This window comes from Anopheles nili, chromosome 3 (assembly GCF_943737925.1).
Source record: "Anopheles nili chromosome 3, idAnoNiliSN_F5_01, whole genome shotgun sequence".
Classification (NCBI taxonomy): Eukaryota; Metazoa; Arthropoda; class Insecta; order Diptera; family Culicidae; genus Anopheles; species Anopheles nili.
Window position 1 is genome coordinate 58,016,096 of NC_071292.1, and position 21,093 is coordinate 58,037,188.

Sequence of the window (21,093 nt, forward strand, 5' to 3'; positions counted from 1 at the left end):
ACACAGCTTATTTCGTTCATTCCGAAAGGCTATCTCACAGCATCAACTGACAGCATGCAGTTCTGGATGTCAAGTTATGTTTTGACAGCCCTCCTGACTGGTGTGAATTGAGAAGAAAAACAGAAGCATTTGGAGGAGAAAGTTTGCAAACACAACCGTGGAAAGTTTGTGAAGCATTCTACAGAATAAGGACGAAAAGTACACGATGGCCGACGTGCTTGACATCTACAACCACGAGGAGTTTGAGGTGGACGAAGACGGCGATCAGGGAATCGCCCGGCTGAAGGAGAAGGCCCGCAAGCGAAAAGGACGCGGTTTCGGCAACGAAAGCATCCCCCGTGAAACGATCGACTACGAGCGGCTACAGGAAGATGAGGAGGAAGCCGAACCAGGCCCGCAGCGCTCCGTCGAGGGATGGATTTTGTTCGTAACGTCGATCCACGAGGAAGCTCAGGAGGACGACATACAGGAAAAGTTCTGCGAGTTTGGCGACATCAAGAACATCCACCTTAACCTCGACCGCCGAACCGGCTTCCTTAAAGGATACGCGTTGGTGGAGTACGAAACATACAAACAAGCGTTGGCGGCCAAAGATGCCTTGAACGGCTCGGAAGTCCTGGGTCAAACCATCGCCGTCGATTGGTGCTTCGTAAAAGGACCTAAGAAACTTAAAAAATCCAGCGACAGACGCCGTCGATAGAACGCGGGAGACTACGGACACCTATGGAACGTAAAATATCTGCAAACTCATAAGTAGCTTACGTCTGTATGAGCGAGTACTCAATGAGCTTGAGTCGCGAGTCACGCTCCCATCCCAAAATAATGCGCATGTAAAATTTATACCGAATAAATTAAACCAGGACAACACAGTATCCAAAGATGGTGTATCCTTATGTCCTAAGAATCACTTAGTATTAAAACAAGAACGAAGCAAATCCTAAGCGCTGAATTTTCAATGTGGTCTTCTGAGGTTTTCCGCCCGGATGCAATGAATTGTTCGATGGAGGCATTCTCTTCGGAGGCTTACCTGTGCTTATCGCATCCTTCATCAGGAGATCGTGTTCTCGTAGGTTCGTCGCCTTTGTACCGGTGGCCGTGGAAGAGGAAACGGTTCGCCCGACGTAACTGAAACAAACAGAGCATCGTTTAAGTATACGAAAGCAAAAAATTAAAATGTCATCTGCAGGAAGGAAGCCACTGTCTAATTTTAAACGTTGCCATTTGTATTTCAGCAATTTAACTATGCGTCCACCTGACGGTCGCTTTATTTGGCCCATACTCATACCGTATCACTGGAATCGGTTGTTGTTGAAGGGTCGGTTTTGATCAGTTTCGTTAGACATTTTACTTTAACCTGTGCCGGAACTCAGTGCTAGTAGTAGTGCTAAAAAGTGCATCCAAAATATATGCTTACTTGTAGCTTTGCCGCCCTCTTCCTCTCGACTGCTACAATAACGTTAGAGAGGTTCTTAAATCATTTCAAGGTCCATGGTTGTTCTGGCAAATTTTATAGTCGCCTTTTCCCTAACAACAAGTGTATTTACAACCATATAAAGCACTTTGTGCGTTTGAATGTATAGTCTGCCTAAGAGTTCATTAGCGATTGAGAGCGTGCACATGCTGGGGGGGTATTTTTGTCTTATTACAACACGCTATTTTAGCATTTATCAATAACACGTGTCGTTTAGTTTGAATGGGTAATGTGTACTACATATAAAGAGGAAAAGAGTAAATAGCTACAGCTATAGGGTTAGCTTATTCACGATTTGTATTCGTTTAACATTTTACTGTTTGTATTTATCGTCTATCATGTAGTGACTTGTGAGTTTAATATCGTTCAACAAAGCGAACGGGACACGTTCGTCGTATGCGAATGGTTGCTTAAAGATTTATCAGAAGAATGAGATGTGTTGTTTCTCTTCAAAATGAAAGCACCAATTGGTTTCATAGTGATAACATATTTTCACGTTTTCCGCGTTTCACGTTTGTATCTATCAGCAAGAGTAAATTCATTCGCTTGGCGTCAGTCCAGTGACTGAACAGCATACGTCTCTACATAAAGCTGAGACACGCCCTTAAAAACCAAGGGACGTAAGGGCAACGTAAAACTACGTCCATAGGCTCAAAGGACCCATATCTATCTTAATACCACTATTCAAAACTTTGCGAATCAGCACGCATTAGTTGCTAACTGTGGGAAAATAAAAATTTGTGCTACTGATACATAAAACAATCACAACTATGTTAATGGCTGTACAACATTTCAGTTTCAAAATGGAAAAAAAATCATATGTAACTTGAATTAAGAATAATTTTTAAAAACATGCTGCAATACTCTAACAAATAAAAGAACTCAACATAAACAAAATGATTTTAATTCATCTGTGCATTTATTGAGCGACAGATATGTTATATCCGCTGAATCCTCCAACAATCACGCGTGACAAGAACGATTAACTGCCCTGGCTTATTCCATTAAAAAAAAACTAGTTCATGTTTTGATTGCAAAATTCATTATTGCATTCAACAGCGAAAAAGAACATATGAATGTATATAAATAAATATGTTTGCGCCCTTCCATCATTCACTCTACTGCGAGTAACGTGCGATGGAAGAAGCAGGATGCTACTAGGGCGATTATCTTTTCATTTTTCACTAAGTAATTAAATAAAATGTGTATACATATTCATATGCGCGTGTACTTGTTAGCGTGTGTGTAGTTCTGCTATCCTTTCAGGATTTGCATCCTTTTCCTTGACGCTATTATGATTAGGAGTAAAGGGTTGTGTAAGCAAGATACAAACAAAAACCTCCAACTGATGCTACACATACCCGCGCTGCTGTTGCTATAAGCATTAGCTTAGTTTTGTATTTTCACCGTTCACGGCTCACTTTCTAACTTTTAATGGTTAAATGTACTACTGTTGCCATTTCTTCCTTCGCACCTATCGGTATTAAATAGAACTACTAAAACTAGCGAAAACTTCATAAATAACCGAGCATGCTAGCGCTTTTGCTGTGCTTGTCTCGTAGCTTGTTGAAGGATATCCCATTGCTTCTCGTAATATCGTAGAATATGGTGTAGCGGTCGACAAAATCGATTCTTAGAGGTCCCTGTGTCCGTGTTGCGTCACCGTTTTGCACTGTTGTCATCGTTATTATGATGATGTGGTAATCAATTAGATCAAAAGATAGGAAACATCATTCGAAGAATCAGCGCGCCATGCTCGTCCAGTAAGGAGTTGTCGCCGGTCGCTTAGCTGCAGGTTGGTTTTGCTCCGGTAGTATAAATTCACCCTAAAGTGCCGCATGACGAGTTGAGTCTAATTTACAGAGCCATGGCGTCGTCCAGGAGATTTTTTAGCTCCTTCATATGCTGGGCTTTGGAGCCCGTGGCGGTCGATGCTCCACACGGACGGCCAACATAGCTAAGAGAGTCAAGTGCACGATAGTAGATCGATGGTAAACGGCAAGAGTCGTAAGAGGGGAAAAAGTAAAACAGGCAAGTATGAGAACAATTCAGCACCAGTTTTCTTCGTTCAGTGTATAAGTAGGTTCCTTTATAAATTTCTAGGGCAACTCAACAAAAATGCGTTGTTGCATAATTTGGGTATTAGTTTCTTACAAAACACAAAAAAGATGACAAATGCCGACATTTATATTTACGATGGAGAAGTTGTTGAATACGGCGATAACAAAATGAATTTGGGACTAAACATAAACAGAACAAACATGGATTTGTGTGTATATAGAGTAATGCATAATGTTTTACGCTACTTTACGGGCTCACAAGCTCTAGCCTTTACTAACAATCATGCCGCTTACAAGCAAATTCATACCATATTGAATTAGGAATGCTCAAGCATTGCAATGTTAGAAATAAATGACTAAAAGGATGGAAGTGAAGCAGACAATAGTATTGAAATAAAGCACTTCATGCTACGCTATTAAGAACTGTACTAATTGCATTAGTTTTACAAATGAAAAACTCAAAACAAAAGTTAGTAATCACAATACGGACCAAACCGTTAGAAGTTAACAAAAATAAAATTAAAAGATATATCGATTAACCTAGCGCTGCAATATATGTGTACAATATGATTGTTATTTAAATTAGAATAAAAATAAAAGAGAAATAAATAATAAAATAATATAAGGTCACATGTTAAATCCTTGAACGGAATATCGTGTGCATATTCGAATAAATTCGTAATATAGGTAAATGCCAATCAATATTTATCGCAACAAAAAATCAACTAAATAACCGACAAGCGAGCCAATTGGGTACGAAAAAACACAGATGGAGAACAGTGCGCAGCAAAGACGATAACAATATGCAGAAGCATCTCTAATCTAGTCAAACGTAGGCACATTGCTCTTCAGAAGAATGATTCGAACCGATTGCATCGGAATCAATAATAAAACGAAAGAACAAAAAGCATCAAGCAATCAAGGACAAATGATGGCAAAAGTATGATGAAACAAATCATAAATTAAACGGCAAACGGCTTAGCTGATGATCGGTGAGGTAAGCCCGGAGACTAGACTTAGATGCATTTGCAGACGGATTTTAAATGATTGCTCCAATTTACATCTACTGCGCACCGTCGACACCAGCGAATAGTAAAAAGCAAATATGGTAAACAGTAGCCGCTCCTAATGCAGCTGCGGCTACCGAATTTATGTGCTATACAACATTAGGGGTAGTAGGTAGAGAGAGATTGAGTCTGTGCAAGTTCTTCTGGAGGCCCCTCACCTAAGTGGTCGCGCTGAGATTCGCACTTTGTGACCCTTGCTGGCCGCAGAACCGCTCGTCGGAGAGTTAAAGGTACCCTGCGGGATATTGAATCCTTGGCCGGTTTTCTGCTGCACAAGCTTTTCTTCTTGCACGCTGTCAATACGGGCATGAGGGTTGTGGTTATGAATATTGGCACGTTCGCTACGGTTATCGTTAGTGAGGGTGGTGGTGGTGGCGGATGTGGATGGCGGGAATGAAGATGAAGAGGATACTATGGTTTGTTGTGTTGGTTGGACTGGTGCTTGGGTAGCGGTAGCACTAGCATTGGCGGCGGGAGTTTTACTGCCGAACCCAAAGATACGACTAAACCAAGAGGAGTTCGCAGTTCCATCGGGGACCGAGGTGGTACTTGTACTGGGAGACGAATGCACTGAAACCGTGGGCTGTTGTCGATTATCACTGCCAGCGGCCTCGTTGCTATCGGTCGATGGCCGTTTTTTAGGTGTGTATGCTTCAAACACATCTTTGTAACCGTCGCTAGTTCCCTCGACGCTGCAAAATGGAGAACGAGAGGGAGGGCCTCGTGTTGGTCGAATTTTTGGCTAGTGGCGTAGGATTCAATTGTGTTCGTGAGGAATTGTTTTTGATTTATGGAACGAGTGAGGAGTTTTTACTTATATTTTCGCAGCTATACGTAAATCTATCGTTGAAGCAATTATAACATAAGTGCCTACACGCCTAGCTATAATTTGAGGACAATTTGTATCGATCTTGGGAACACGGGACGATAAAATAATTCGATACGTTATATCACTCTTGGATTAAGACGAACATCATTAAACTAAAGCAAACAAAACGAGGAAAAAACTACAAATCAAACAATACATAAATCAAGCTTAATATATCAACGAATGTAAACTGAAATTCAAACATATTCTGGGTACGTAGATTAACGTAAATAAAACAAATAATAATGATTTATATAAGGAGTTGAAACACGATTTAATCAATGAGAAACCTACTTCAAATGGTTTGTGAGAAAAGCCAGAATACTATTCAAACAAAATTGAGGAAATCAAACTGTTGCGGACGGGGTAAGATTGGTTTGAAGCAAAATGCAAGATTTACAAAGATCAAGAATGCTCCATTACAAATTACAAATTTAAATTTCACTAAATAGGCCATTACCCCTTCACCGATATAAGTTGAAAATTTTTACAATACACCGAATTGTCAAAATTTTAATACTATGAGGTTTCTAGTGAAATTTTGAGTCGCGCACTCCCAGTGGATCCGCCACACAATAATCTAACCCACAACCCCCATGTTGAGGATAATCATTCCAATCGTGACCAATCATGTACATTGAACTCCGAATAGCCAATTGTGTACTAATATACGGTACCGTCTACTAATGCGCATTTCTACTAGCATACGATAAAGAACAGGTAAAAGATGAATAACTAGAGAATAAAATAGACATAGGGAAAGAGTGACAGCAAGGCTGGAAGAGAACGCTGCATAGAGTAAAAGGCGGAAAGGTGCAGTAGTAGTAGATTTAGGGTGTGCTTTTTTCTAAAGAAAAACAGTACGTTGTTTATTAGAGAGAAACTAGAAGAAATCGCACAGCAGTTAAGTAAAAAGAGGTGCAGCAAAAGGTATCGTGATGCCTTTTACCTATTCAAAGAGAAAGGTATTCTGTCGAGGTGGACTAAAACAGTTATATATTGGATGAGTGAGGAAAAATGGCAGATGAGGAAAAAGGTAGTGCATAATAGATATGATATGTGTGAGCGTGTTGTATGTGTCCATGTTTTATACCAATTATCGAGACTGCAGTACACATCCATACCAAAAGGAGGGAGTATACAGAAGGATTCGAGTCAACATAGACGACTAATTTTAATAACGGACAGAAAGTGATAGTTTTCGAACAGGCAGGCCGAAAATAAATCGAAATACTGAGAGGAGAAACAATCTTATCAAAAAATCCGAACCAAAGGAGTTTTTAGTTTTTGTTTACGTTCGTGTCTGATATGAGGTCGTTTAATGTATCTTAAATGAATATCAAATGGATGAGCAACGAACACAAGAAAAATAACCACACGTTAGCGCATCTAGGAGAGATCTTACCTGAAATCACGAGTCGAGTTGATCGCAGTGTCGAAGCGTGGCTGCACGTAAGTCCAGCAACCCTGGTTCTTATGCTCTTCCTGAGCCCATACCAGTTCAGCGTTTGCGTATTTGGCGCACTCGGCCTTCACCAGGTCGTACGGGAAGGGAGAGATCTAAAAACAAGTGAAGCTCAATTTTAATATCACTCTTTATCATTTGATCGCGTAAAATTTACTAACCTGTTCAACGCGGCTGATTGCGATATCGTTCTCCAGTTTACGATCACGACGTGCCTTCAGCAAGTCGTAGTACACACGGCCAGTACAGAAGATCACTCGCTTGACCTGGTTTGGATTCTGGGCGGTCAAAGCATCTGGGATCAATCTAGAAAGCAAACCAATGACTTGTTAGCTTGTATCGAGACGTTGACTCAGTGTTTGCTCATAGCTGCGAACCGGCACCTTACCTCTGGAATTCGGTTCCGTCGGTCATTTCGCTAAAGTTGCTCTTACATTCCGGATGACGCAGCAGAGACTTGGGCGTCAGCACGATTAGTGGTTTACGGAACGGCAACGCAATTTGTCGGCGCAAAAGGTGGAAATAGTTACCCGGTGTCGAACAGTTTGCCACGATCCAGTTGATGTCGTGCAACTGCCGAATGGCAAATTCCTCGGATTCTGGTGGGAAATAATCAGGATCATCCGAGCACATCTGAAGGAACCGTTCGACACGGGCCGAAGAATGCTCTGGACCCATACCCTCCATACCGTGCGGCAACAACATCACCAGACCACTCTGGCGTACCCATTTTGCCTGTCCGGAGGACACGAACTGATCAATAATGCACTGTGCGGTGTTGTTGAAGTCGCCGAACTGGGCCTCCCAGCAGACGAGTGCGTTCGGGTTGGTCATCGAGTAGCCCAGCTCGAAGCCGAGCACACCGAACTCTGACAGTGAGCTGTTGCAGACAGTGTACGGAGCCTGATCCGGGTACAGGTGGCACAGTGGCCGGTAGGTAGCCTTGTCTACCGTCTGGTGGTGCAGCACGTGGTGACGATGTGAGAAAGTGCCACGTTCTACGTCCTGACCGGACAAACGAACGTGAATGCCTTCCTTCAACAGCGATCCGAATGCCATCGCTTCGGCAAGAGCCCAATCGATGGTTTTATTCTCCAACATGTCCTTGCGCGCGGCCAACACACGCAACAGGCCCTTGTGAATGACGAACTCGGCGGCGTTCGGAGGCGGCGATGAGAAGCGGTTGCCAATGTGCACCAACGTCTCTTCGATCACACCAGTAGGAGCGACCTTCAGGGGGTCCTTTCCCTCGAAGAAACCAGACCATGGGGAATCGATCCAGTCCTTGTATTTGATGTGCGTTTCCGTCTTGGCCTGCTCAAAAGCTTCCTCGCAGATTTTTTCGTACTTGTCCTTGACGCTCTTGACTTCCTCGGATGTCACTACACCCTCACTGATCAGTTGGTTGGCGTAAATGTCAAGAGCGGGCTTCGTGCCACGGATCTTCTTGTACATGAGCGGCTGCGTGAACATCGGCTCGTCAATCTCGTTGTGTCCGTTGCGACGGTAGCTCACAATATCGATAATGACATCCTTATGGAAAGTGGCGCGCCACTCAGCAGCCACCTTGCACACATGCATCACTGCTTCCGGATCGTCGCCGTTGACGTGGAAAATCGGTGCGTTGACCACACGTGCCACGTCCGTACAGTAGGGCGAGGAGCGCGAGTGACGCGGATCGGTAGTGAAACCGATTTGATTATTCACCACAATGTGGATGGTACCGTGCGTCGTGTAGTCGGGTAGATCAGACAAGTGCATGGTCTCAAACACCACACCCTGCCCGCAGAAGGCAGCGTCACCGTGAAGCAGAATGGACATCACCTTCTTACCCTCGCCGTCACCGCGGTAGAACTGCTCGGCACGCGTCTTACCCTGCACTACCGGGTCGACAGCCTCCAGATGAGATGGGTTTGCTACAACGGCCAGGCGAATATTCTTGTTCGTCACTCGATTCAAACGCTCGATGTACGTTCCCAAATGGTATTTCACATCACCAGATCCCTACAATGAAGATAGTAACGTTAGATGACATTTCTAATCATGAACTTCTACTACTCATTCTCCACTTTACGCACATCATCGGCAGCTTCTAAACCGGCGAACTGCGTGAAGATTTGATGCAGGGGCTTACGGCAAACATTCGCCAGAACGTTCAAACGACCACGATGTGGCATACCCATGATGATCGACTCGACGCCAAGCCGGGTCGACACATCGATTACCTCCTTCATCGCGGGAATCATTATTTCGCAACCCTCCAGACCAAAACGCTTCTCAGAGGAGAACTTCTTCGCCAGGAAAGCCTCGAAGCCAGTTGCGCGGGTCAAACGAGCCAGAATAAGTCGCTTTTCATCGTTCGAGTAGTTCATGATGTTTGGCGTTTCGAAGCGCTCACGAATCCAGTTACACTGCTCTAGCGAGTTAATGAACATAAACTCAACACCGATTTTGTTGCAGTATGCCTTCTCCAGCCGGCCAAGGATGTCACGGAGCGGCAAAAACTTTTCCTTGCCTCCAATGAACGTCGTGCTCGGCAGCTTAAAGACTCGCTCCATATCAGCTTCCTCTGTTGTACGTAGTCATCAAGAAGAACATAGATTAAGCATTTGACACACATTAGAGTGCATTCAACACCGTAATAGAAATATTGACACACATAATTGCACTCACAATTTTTAAATCAAATAACGCAATCTTTTCATACAAGATTAATTTGTTTTAAACTGGTTGCGTTCTTTGTTATACTAATATAAGCTATTTCATTAAAAAGTTACATTAGCTCTACATTTCTGGAGTTGTGTGTAGTTAAAATATTGTGGAAAAAACTTCTGTGTATATTTGTAACAATAAAATCTTGTTAAAGTATATCACCGAATTGTTTTTCAACATTTTAGTTACATCACATCCCACATTCAAGCAACTTACAAAACCTAAGCTATAATCAACATTAAAACAATAAGATTGAAATTCGGATAATTTTGGAGTTTGAAAAATGAGCTGTAATACTTAAATCTAAAAATGATTTAATAGAAAAAGATCTACTGGAAAAAATTGCTATAGTCAGATTTCATGCAGTGTTGTTCTTCAGTCATTATTTTACATTGAAAGCATTAAGTTTTAAAAATAACCATAGTAAAGCTTGATTAATAAACAATTTACCACTGTTGTGTCAAACAAAAAATCATTCTCATTTCAAAATTTGCTACATTCTTAAGCGATATTAAAAAGAAATAAGAAAATGCAGTAGAGTTCATTGCACGATATGCTCTTTGTCGCTACAATGATATTTTGTCATTAGTTTCCCTAGTCAATTGTTAGTTATGCAGAGTTTACAGCATTACAGGCATAGCAAGTAAACAGGAAAAGCAAATACGTTCTAGTGTAGTTAGTAGTATAAAAATAATACAAATAAAAATATATACAAAAGATTAATAATAGATTTAAACAAGTATTTGATGCTAAAAATGTTTAAAAAAATGAAGCATCTTATTATATAATGCATCAAGAAGTTTCTAGCGTATCAATATAAATTAGCTTGATTTTTCATTGTGAACAGAGGAATATAAATATTCTCCCATTCTTATTCATTTTCTCTTTCTTCCTTACTCATCCCCAACAGTAGTAGACGATCTTCATCGCTTACACACTGCAAGATCCATTGGTGTACTATTTGATTGAGGTAATGAAGAGTGAAAAATAAATTCTCAAACGAAACACATCGAATGGAAAATGAAGAAAACGTTCAAAGAAAGAAAAAGAAAACGGAATCAGAAACAAAATATAATTGAGACATTGTTTCAAAGCTCTATCAATTCACTCATATTAAATAGAAGTTATGTTCATCTAGCAGAATATCGGACAAGCGGATCCTTTCAGGTTGATAATGAAGTGAGAAACAATAGAAATAGAACAGAATGCAAGCATAATTCCAAAGACGGACTAATTTATAATACTCTAGACCAAATAAGGAAATCTGAAGCTCGTGTAATCGTAAGACACACTATTAAAAGAAACACTTAGAAGGTATAGATTTTATAACAAATGTAACAGGCATCAAATCAATATGGTGAAATGATTGCAATTTTGAAAAGGATAAATCTTGCGCCTGGCCTAACATTTTGTTTTTTTTGTTTGTTCAAAAACAAGCACAAGACTCCAAAAGGTATGCAATAGAAAGATGTAATATGATGGTGATAATGGCCCTATACGCGTGAGTAGCTGGAAGGTGATGGCATCTTGGTGGCTTACTGCTCTACACAATTACACATGTATCCTTTTCTTTTCGATGCGATCGATACTCACCAAATCGGTAGGACGAGTACAGCAACTCGGGTGGAGTTTTATCGTCCAAGTCTGCACTATTGATGCCGAGCGGGTCAAGGCGGGCTACATTGTGCCCTCTGATCTGTACAACGTTACACACATACGCGCATACATAGACACATACAAAGCCACATACACACCCAAACGCGAACACACACGGAGTAGCCCATATTGTTGGTGCGAGATTCCGTGAGGTGTTGGTGATTGTCGGCCGTCAATCGCGCATGTTGCGGTGGTGCACACAAAGTAGGAATTTTGGAGTTTTGTTAAGTGACGAAAATCGTTGTGAATAGCGGTTGGCAGAGGTTAGGTTATTGCGTTTGTGAGATATTTGCATTGAGCACACGCACGTGTGGATGGAGTATTTATGTAATATTTTAATTGAATTTGGGATTCCGTTTCGTTTTGTACATAAAATACGTATACCAAACAATCGCCAACGTAAAAGAGAAAAAGGATGGATGAGAAAAAAGGTAAAAATCAGTCTCAATTTCTTCTGCTACAGTAAATAATTATGAGAGGATAATCTATTTGGAAATGAGAAAATGTAGTAAACTTTTTTCATATGAACTTTTCATCAGAGGTCGCAGATGGTAGAATTGACGAACGAAGGAAGATGTTTTACAACATAAGGAAACGGATAGAGAAAATAGAGATGTTGACGACAAAAAGGACAATAAGCGGCAATAACATAATCATTAATAAAAATAAACGTCAAAAAATGCACAACACAACACGATCAGGATATAGGGTAAAACAGCACACGACACTCATAAATATAAAGCAAATAAAATTTACTCCGAAATGTACCAAGAAGACAATTTTAAAGCGTGCTAAAAAAAGAACAAGTACTCAAACCAGATATTGATATATTATTAAGCATCTTATGCAATTGAAATTTAAATCGGAATATATTATCATATACTGATTTTATGATTGATGATCAATAGAGTAGTTCTTAACACGCTTTAAAGTTGATACAGCATAAAATAGCCCAAAATAGTTAAATTAACTAGATTATACAAAAAACACACCACTCTTACAAACTTTTGATTAGTTGTTAATGTCCGTTGAGGTAATTGTACAACTTATAGCTTGTTCCTAGTTATCAGTCTCTCACTGCATGTTAGACTTAACAATACGCCTTGCTTAAAACCTTTATGAGTTTATCCAAACTTTACATCAGATAAAGAGTACACTATATTCACGGTCACATATGTAACAGTTATAAGACCTAATAATTCTCTCTTGCATCATCCGAATCTCAATCTAAAGCGGAACTAGGAAACCTTTCAAATAAATTTGAAAGAAATATAGCTTAAAACTAAATGCGCATTGGGTATTAGAGGCGAAGCTAAGTATTATAATAAGTATTAGCAGTAAGGCAAAAAGGGGAACAAGTAAGTAAGGCATTTCAATTTACCGAAGTTCATATAACTGCGGGTAACTTTTTCATTCGCACGCAGATTCGCTCTTTCCGGGTTGATTTCAGCATTCAGAATACCCAGCGGATCGATGTCCGCAACCAGGTGCCCACGGGACTGCAGAATGAGTGTCGATGAGGGAGTGGGGATTAAATATATTATGTTAAATTTTAGTGTCTTCCTCGTGTTTAGTGAATGTTTGGATGCGTGTTTCGTTTATTTTATCAGTACCAGATAGTCTGAAATAATTGCATTTTTTCTCCATATCTGCACAAGCAATCAGTATGGTTCATGTTTGATGGTCATTGTTATACCCCTCTACAGGCAGTTTGTGGACGGCTTATCAGGCAATTAAACTTGTTTTGTTATGATTATTTTCTTCCTCAATTGAATATATCATCAATTGTCAATGCTATGAATAATATTTTTGCTTAATGCCTATATTGTTTTTGTATAATTATTATTAACTTATCGTCATGTTCTATTCCATATTCATTAAACAAATAAAAATGACTATTATCCTGTTAAAGAAGATCCGTTCAAGGATCAACATCAATAATCATGCATGCAATTCTAAATCGATTTAGAAATATATAGACCGCAATGAAAGTCAATATAAAAGAACACAATCATAATATTTAGCTGCAATGTTTAATAGGAACAAAAAATTACAATAATGAATTTTGCAAAGGTTTGCAAAACAAATTAAGATAAATCAAAATTACTTAGCGTACGAAACAGAATCGTCTCCAACAATAAGGAAGACAAACACACGGAAAAGAGCATACGGTTGCTATTGCTGAATTAAAGTAAGGGATTGGGGAATTTAACTATGACAAAAAAAACTTGTACGAACCGCCAAAATTAAAATGCAAGTACAAACAAAAAACAAGTCGCAGGGTCAGGGAAAGACATATGAGCGAAATAGGTAGACAGATAGAGCAAAAGATTGTGGCGAAAGTCAAATCAAAAGGCCCTGCACAAAGTATGACGATTATCCGTGATATACGCTGCTTTTGGGAAGACTTTGATTGGGAAAATAGGGAATGATATTGAGGAAAAAATAAGGGATGGCTGAAAAATTATCACGGAAAATTACCTGATAGCTACGAATGATAGCTTGCACGGCAAGATGATCATCGATCAGCTTATCATCGATACGACCACCGACGGCGGCACCAGCGCCAGCTATGGCCGGTAGCGAGCTGCCTAAATACTGTGAGGCGGGGACGTGATTTTTCGGTACTGGGGCAAGGCTCGGCGGTGCTGCGTAGGAGTTGTTCCTGAAATATGCATCCCAGGACTGCACATAATAATACGAATAGTTTAGACATTGCAAAGGAATGTGTACGGCATGTTTTCTATTGTTTTCGTACCGCATGCACGGACGCCGGATCACGCAGCCAAGCATTGTACATGTCGTCAATGTAGTTTGACGAGGAACCATTCAGGAATGGTTCAGCTGCGGCGGAGTTGTACAGCTTCACGGATGATGCCGCAACCAGTTCCGTTGTCAGCTGGAGGGGATTGAGAAAAAATATTTTTTGAATTCACTCGTATGCTGAAACGGCCCCACAACACTGCACACCACAATTTACCTTCGAGGGCTTCTTCAGGAAAAACGAACCAAAGTTCTGCTGGCCCATTGGATTGACCATATGGAGAGCTGTTCTTGCGCGATGCATTTTGGCGATTCGTTTGCCTTATCTCGTGGAGCTGAATGAGAGGTGCTAGCCCAAAGGTTCAGACGACGGATTTCAAGTGACCCGTACCGAAGAAACGGTGCGTCGGTGGACGACGATTTGGATCAGATTCTGAAGCGGGAAACGAAACGGTTAAACGAATATCGCGAATTATTTGGAATACGTAACGAAAACAGAGCCGGTTGGTTTAACTAAAATTTTGCTAGTGTTATATGTCAGAGCGAAGCCTACTTTGTCGGTTGAAAAGGGGTGAAAGGACTGCATAACAATCCCGCACGCGTGCTGTGTTTTTACGTTACTGTGTGTGTTTGTGTCGCTTAACTACGATGTCCTTATCAATGTGTCGCATAAGAAGATTGTCACCACTACGACATAGCATCTAGTCAAATGATTATGCTTATCAATGCTGAACTGAGAGGAGTAGTACGAATGCGGCCCAAGTTCCATCTCCCAGAAGATGTAGTCCCCCGACATCTACCGATTCTTGGCTGCTGCGCCATACTCCATTTCAAATAATAACAATTTCGACTATAATGATCTCCATTCGGGAAATAATGATCATTTCAGCTGATTTTGTTTAAAAGAAACATGTCTTATTTGTGATTAGTTTACTATAGCAGATAGTAGGATGCGCATATTATTCTTTTCGGTCTTACGTAACCGTTGCTTTGAAAAAAATCCATTATGCGTCGCCATGAGTCGTGGATATCTTCAAGCTATTTATGTTCAAGGATTTAGAACACATCGAATCATCTTACATTCCATTGCCATAGTAGATTAAACGTATGTAAGTTGAGTTTAAGTAGATCATCTTTGTAACTACCTAACAAAGGTAATTCAAGCCTTATTCCTAACCCTAGCCTAGCCTAACAAAGGTAATTCCTAGCCTTCATTGTCTAGTCCTTCAGCTAGACGTTTAATATACTGTGTCATTAGTTCTTATCGTACACTTAATAAAGTTTCGATGATGCAACATAATGCCGCTATCTGTTGCTGCCTGAAACAAGACTCACATATCGTGGCCAATTATTTAAACATGTGCTCATGGTCTGTTTGTATTTCATTCCGGTTTGCACCAGGTGGCCAACTAAATGAACTCACTACCCGCCTGAATACACCGCAGAATAATCGCATTTTATTGGAAACGAGCAAAAATAGTTATAGCCCGTAAACAGCCCAACAAACGTGATACGAAACAGTGACGTGTTAAACAGGCCAACATTTTTATATGCAGCAAAGGTAAAATTGCGAATTTATTTAGCAATGAAGCGGTTTATATAAAGCAGGACAGGTACGTTTGTAGCTGAATAACAGCTATCAGGAGACAATTACGCACATGTATAAGTTCGTTTGAAAATTCTTCCAGAATTTTATTGCTGCAGACCAAAGCCATTAAAAGTTGCAACTCTTAAAACAGCGGCGAGTATCAAAGGAAGGTTTTTATAGCATTTGACCGTAAAATACAATTGCCATCAGAGTTCTACATCTGTTATTCAAATTTCTTCAACATTATTAAACGTTCTTCTAAGTGGGAGGATGTAGATGATCCTTATTATAATACTATTGAGTTATATTTAAGAAGTCAACGAGAAACGAGAAAAACAAACAATTTTGGCATGCCACTATAAGAAGCATTCATAATCCGTTGCATAACGACAGACCAATAATATGTGGCGTATGGTTTTGTTAGCAAAAAACGTCAAAATTCAGCCAACATCTGTCTCTCTCTCATTCTCTATTGGAAAAAAGGCTCAGTATCCAAGCTAAGCACGTCGACATTTTCCGATACCTTTGCTTTACCTCTCATGGCCATCCCTTGCTCCATTATCCTGCACCGTACTGAGCGATGGCACATGAGCTTTTTCAACCGCTCTCATGAGCTATAAATAAAACATTAACATTACTGAAGTAGGTGGCCAGAGCTGGTCAATAGCCTACTGTCTAGTGTTTTTTTTTACCACGATTAGACCAAAGGCAGGACGTGATTATCGCGTGACGGTGGAACCGTTGAGACGCGCGGCATTATATGCCGCCTTCACAAAACGTTCAACTGCTGTGTGCGAGACTATCGTGTGCGACCTTGACATTGAACCACGCGAATACGGGTTCGTGTTCTTCCCCTGGCACGTATTTACGCTATCGATTGTGACCGTTGGGACATAACAAGTGCACAGCAATGGTAGATATGGGAGACTTTCGGGCTGGTTTAAGTCGGTAGTATCACCGACTCAGCTTATCGCTAGAAAATTCGCAGGAAAATCCACAGCTCCAACGGATGACATTTACCACGTCATCGTGAGGTGCATGAACGTAATCAAAACGATACCAAGAGTTGGTTGGTGGAAAAACAACGCACTACTGCCGCGTGTCAAACGAGAGTAGCAAAATAGAATTGTCACGACACAGTCGAGTTGCTCCGCGAAAGCTATCAAACTCGTACGAACGTTTAATTAACATCGATTCGCTAAGAACAACCCATCCCATCCTACTTGAGGATATACCGGAGGGTCAGTTCTACTGCGCAGCATTGTTTATTTCTGCAAAAATGATTCTCGATGCTGCTCGAAGCACAAGTTAAAAATCAAACCCACAGCCAACGTGATCGCTTGTGGGGGAAAACAGGGAAAGCCACCGCACTCTTTGATCGATTCAGGACGAAAAAAGCAAACTTGATAAAATTTCGTCACAACATCCGTTTCCTTTCCATTACACCATGACCTCATACGACGCACATTTCGATGACGCATACGTTTTCGAAGTGTGTGTATCTCTCGCGCAACGCAGAGTGCGCAAAATGCGTCACCATCGACGAAGCTGACGGCGCGAGAATCAGCCTGACCACGTTGCGGAGGCGCGCTCAGTTTCGCTAATCAACGAAGCACGTGATTCACCGCATCGTGCCATCCATGTTTCCTCCTCCACCCGGGAGAACCGCACGGAATTGGAATTTCACGGAATCAGCGATAATTGTACGACCAAGCTCGCTGCATGGTAAGCAGATACGACGGTTACGGTGGTCACAAGCGCGTTTTTGCGCAACATATTTTTTTAAGACAAAAACCTGACTCAACCGGATAACAGTTTGATAACATAACAACACTTTAGTTCCGTCGCTGAGTGAATTTAATTGCACGAAATAAAACTTCTGTCGCCGGGTTTCTTCGCCAATGGAGTGGAAATAACGACCGTGAATTCATTGACTCATGGGGAAGTAATATTCTCCCGATCACAACCGGTTTTGATGTGGCATAAACCCAGCAAAAAAAAAAATAACAACAAAAACGTTCTCCTGCCGGTGCGAATTTCGACGGTAGAGGACGGTACCCCCTTTCGCCGTGCCCAGTAAAGGCTCGCGTTTTGGCCCTGAGGCAGGCTTTGGCCTTGTCCCCGTAAACTTTTAGCGTGCGCTCGGTTGCTGCTAGAATTCATCGTCGAAGGTATGTAGATCGGGCGGCTCAGTGTGATTTTGGCAATGCACCAACAATTCGATACAGAACAGTGAGATCACTTTCGATTTAATGGCGAAACCCGCCCACCGGTTTTGGAGGTCGATCAGTTTCCACCGAATGTACCGCGTGTAAAACAAAACCCTATCGCGCCTTTACGCTGCGACATTCGCTGAAGTTTATCAGCATTAGACGCCACTATCTGGCTACGTCAGGCGGTCAAACGTGACGCCTTCCGCTAATTCCAACGTCCGTCCGGAGGGCCGTCCGATAATGCCGCCAGGTGGTGCATTTCTCTGTCAAACGATCATGTGTGTTTTAGAATTGACAGCGGGGACTGAATAACTTCCGTTTGCTGCACGGTAACAAACACACCCGGCTGCGTTAGGTGGATAAGATAAATGCAATCGCGCAGAAAGCGCGATGCCGAAGACGTCAGAGATAAAACGTGATGGAAAAATTGACGCACAACTGTTTGTTCGAGGGGTCCGATTTTCCCCCCCCATCTGAGGCCTCTCTCTGCCCGATCGATCTGCTATGGGAAAATGCGATCGGTGGCGGGTGGGTAAGCTAGCGGTCATTTTGCATAACCACAGAACCTTGCGCTAAAAACAAAACAACGGTAGCCAAAGTAACACACACGGGCGTCAGCAGCATCAAACGGGAGGGCAAGCAAGCTGCTGTGCTAAAACACAATTTCTATTTTTGACCATTTTCACATCGCATCTCGGGAGGCAAATGATCTCGCGAGGGATCCGACGGTCGTGGAAAGCGGCGAGGAGTAAACGAACAAAAAAAACCCCAACACGTTCGGGAAATTGAGAATCCACTTGGGTTGGCTGTTCGTTTGACGTTATCTAAGAGGGATCGAAGGTTCGTTTGAACGATTTGACCGACCGGTGGTTAGGGCATGCCTGTTATAAACAGGCACAACAAATCAATGGCCCAGAAAGTTCAAGGCTGATGCGAATGACCGAGGCTATCCACCCGGCAAGGGGCCGGTTTTCGCGTGAAACCAACGCAAGGAATAGCCCATCTGCCTGTGGTCGACGATCGATCATCACGATCGTCGAAAAAAGGTGGTTTGATTTCTGGCATGCTGCTGAAACGATCTCAATTCCTCTCCCAGCCAGGAACGCTCCGTTGCCCGTTTTGTTCCGTTATGTAACACGTGAAAAGATGGCCAAAAGTCCGCTTTCGTCGATGTTCTGCGATGATCTTCCTCCAAATTCGATAGACCGATTCCGATGCCAGGTTTCCCACGGGTCAGTGAAGCGATCAATATTGATCTCCAGTGCAGAAAGCATACCGGCGAGCTTATTAGTACGGCCCAACTGATACACAGTTCGAAGGACACTTCACCCACCCACCCACCACACACGCGCGTTTACGGCCAACAAACAAAACGGAAAATCCTCTCTAAACGGTGCTATTCACGGCTCAACATACCTTGCCCGGTCAGCAATGGTTACGGTACCGAAGAACGGATCTCGCCCTGTCGCGGTAAAGGTTCGTATGTTCGCGCAACGACAGCTCGCGAGCGACTGGTCGCGTGTGTGCGCGCGGATTGGCCACGAGACAACAGCCGGATAGATAGAGGCTAGCGGACGCAAACAATGTACCAACACACGTCAGTGTCTCTAATGCCGTCTCCGTGGGGGCCTACTTCTGTGGCCACCTGTGTGTGCTTCCCATCCTAGGGTTGCGAAAGGGGGTGTTTTTTTTTATAAAGGGAAAGCTATAAAGCAATAAAGTGACTCTTCGAATTTTGGGGCCCGCCGGTTTGCTTCCTTTCCCTTCGAATTGACTGAAGTCTGGTGGTTGGGTGGCCAAAATCATTCCTTTGATTCGCGAAAAAAAAACGTGCCACGACCTCAAGGGAACCGGCCACACGGTCCGCGGGCTCTCTGAGTTTTGCACCGTCGGAGACACAGTATGCGACCGCGAGAGCGATTTGGAACGTGACCAGTATCTCCGCCAAGGGTCTGACGGTAGGGTGATCGCGGATTTGGTAGGGGAGCTCGAGAGAAATAACTCGCAAACGTGAACGCGCGGTCCCACGAACGGTTGGCTATGGTGCAATTTAAACCCACGTGTCGTGTCGGTTAGACGGCACCGTAAATCGCTTACAAAGTCACCGGTAGCAACGGGGAATTGTTTACTGATCGTGTTCTATTGTCGATGTGTCCACGATCTGTCAAAAAACAGTTTCCAATAATAGTGGAAACTCCTCGGACGCTTAGCAACCTTAGGAGTTATCTTGCTTAAAAACAAGCGCCGCAATCACTTTTCGACCTTGGCGTGGTGCAGGAGAAACCTGCACCGCTTACGGTCTTCCAATCATCAAATCCGGTCTTTAACCTACCACACCTCCGAAATCGAATACCTGCGCTAATATTAGCCATGCCTCACAAATCATACGTTTGGTGAGTTGGCCCGCAAGAGAAAGGATATCAAAGCAAATCAGTTTTAAGTAGTTCGTGTTCCATCGCCTAGCGCCGATCGGAACGAAATTGAGCAGCAATAGCTGGTGGTTCTAATACAGCTGCACACGCAATGCATGTCATGGCAAAGGCGAAACTCCAACCCCAGCTGAAGGACGGATTGGGGATTTAAAATTCAATTGTTTGAAATTTTCTCAAGACCCTCGCACCGTCAATGAACCACTCGGGCGCATCGTGCGCTCTCGCCACCGGGAGTCACACCGGTCTATCGCAGTTATAGCCACTTACGGAGACTGAACTTTGAATGCTCAATGATGCTTATCAGCATCTCACAAGTAGAACGACACCCCTGGTGTGACATCGGACACACCGTGCCACAAAACATCGACAATCCTTGCGGACGAGTGCATTCGGCTCGGATGAACTGCGCAGTTCGGTTCCTAAGTTACCCGTGAACCAGATCCAGCCGGAACGGAAGGTGATAATGCCCTCGCGATGTGACAGTTTTTTGCTACTTCCTCCGCCTAGTGGTCACACGACACACGGCCACCGCATCCAATTATCATCGTTTTGCTCGTGACACGCTGCCCAGGGTTTTCGCAATGGCAACTTAACACCCTGCTATCTTCCCTGTCTCGATCGACAATAATCGTCCTTATAAAATTAACGCCCTCCCGTGAGGCGCGTCGTCTCGCCATACCTCGTCTCTTGTCGTGCCAGCTGGAAGCTGGTGTCATTGTCACCACTGCCAGAACCGGTTGCAGGCGGTCGAATGGTGGTAACCCGTGCGAGCATTGGTTCCGCTTCGCGGCGTATCAT

The 21,093-nt window shown here is 42.7% G+C and overlaps 2 protein-coding genes across 4 annotated transcripts; one reads left to right on the forward strand and one right to left on the reverse strand.

The window, feature by feature from the left end:
- Window positions 1-153: 153 nt before the first annotated feature.
- Window positions 154-851, forward strand: LOC128723630 (RNA-binding protein 8A). Its single transcript, XM_053817389.1, has one exon. The coding sequence runs from the start codon at window positions 206-208 to the stop codon at window positions 698-700; it is 495 nt and encodes a 164-aa protein (XP_053673364.1). The 5' UTR covers window positions 154-205; the 3' UTR covers window positions 701-851.
- Window positions 852-2,368: 1,517 nt separating this feature from the next.
- Window positions 2,369-19,359, reverse strand: LOC128726866 (2-oxoglutarate dehydrogenase complex component E1-like). 3 transcript variants are annotated; one of them, XM_053820708.1, is made up of 11 exons: window positions 19,280-19,359; window positions 14,280-14,495; window positions 14,058-14,198; window positions 13,781-13,984; window positions 11,237-11,339; window positions 9,010-9,500; window positions 7,320-8,935; window positions 7,093-7,237; window positions 6,872-7,026; window positions 4,757-4,891; window positions 2,369-3,428 (listed from the first exon to the last, which is right to left on the reverse strand). In XM_053820708.1, the coding sequence occupies exons 2-11, from the start codon at window positions 14,364-14,366 to the stop codon at window positions 3,329-3,331; spliced, it is 3,177 nt and encodes a 1,058-aa protein (XP_053676683.1). In that variant the 5' UTR covers window positions 14,367-14,495; window positions 19,280-19,359; the 3' UTR covers window positions 2,369-3,328. The 3 variants fall into 3 exon arrangements, with proteins under 3 accessions (XP_053676683.1, XP_053676682.1, XP_053676684.1); XM_053820707.1 differs by lacking the exon at window positions 11,237-11,339 and adding an exon at window positions 12,681-12,798; XM_053820709.1 differs by lacking the exons at window positions 4,757-4,891; window positions 11,237-11,339 and adding an exon at window positions 12,681-12,798.
- Window positions 19,360-21,093: the final 1,734 nt, after the last annotated feature.

Coding starts and splice junctions, on each gene's coding strand:
- LOC128723630 (XM_053817389.1), top strand. CDS start 206: ATGGCCGACGTGCTTGACATCTACAACCACGAGGAGTTTGAGGTGGAC.
- LOC128726866 (XM_053820707.1), bottom strand. CDS start 14,366: ATGCATCGCGCAAGAACAGCTCTCCATATGGTCAATCCAATGGGCCAG. Junction 7,027..7,092: donor CAATCAGCCGCGTTGAACAG/GTTAGTAAATTT, acceptor ACTTGTTTTTAG/ATCTCTCCCTTCCCGTACGA. Junction 3,429..4,756: donor ATCTCAGCGCGACCACTTAG/GTGAGGGGCCTC, acceptor TGACTCTCTTAG/CTATGTTGGCCGTCCGTGTG.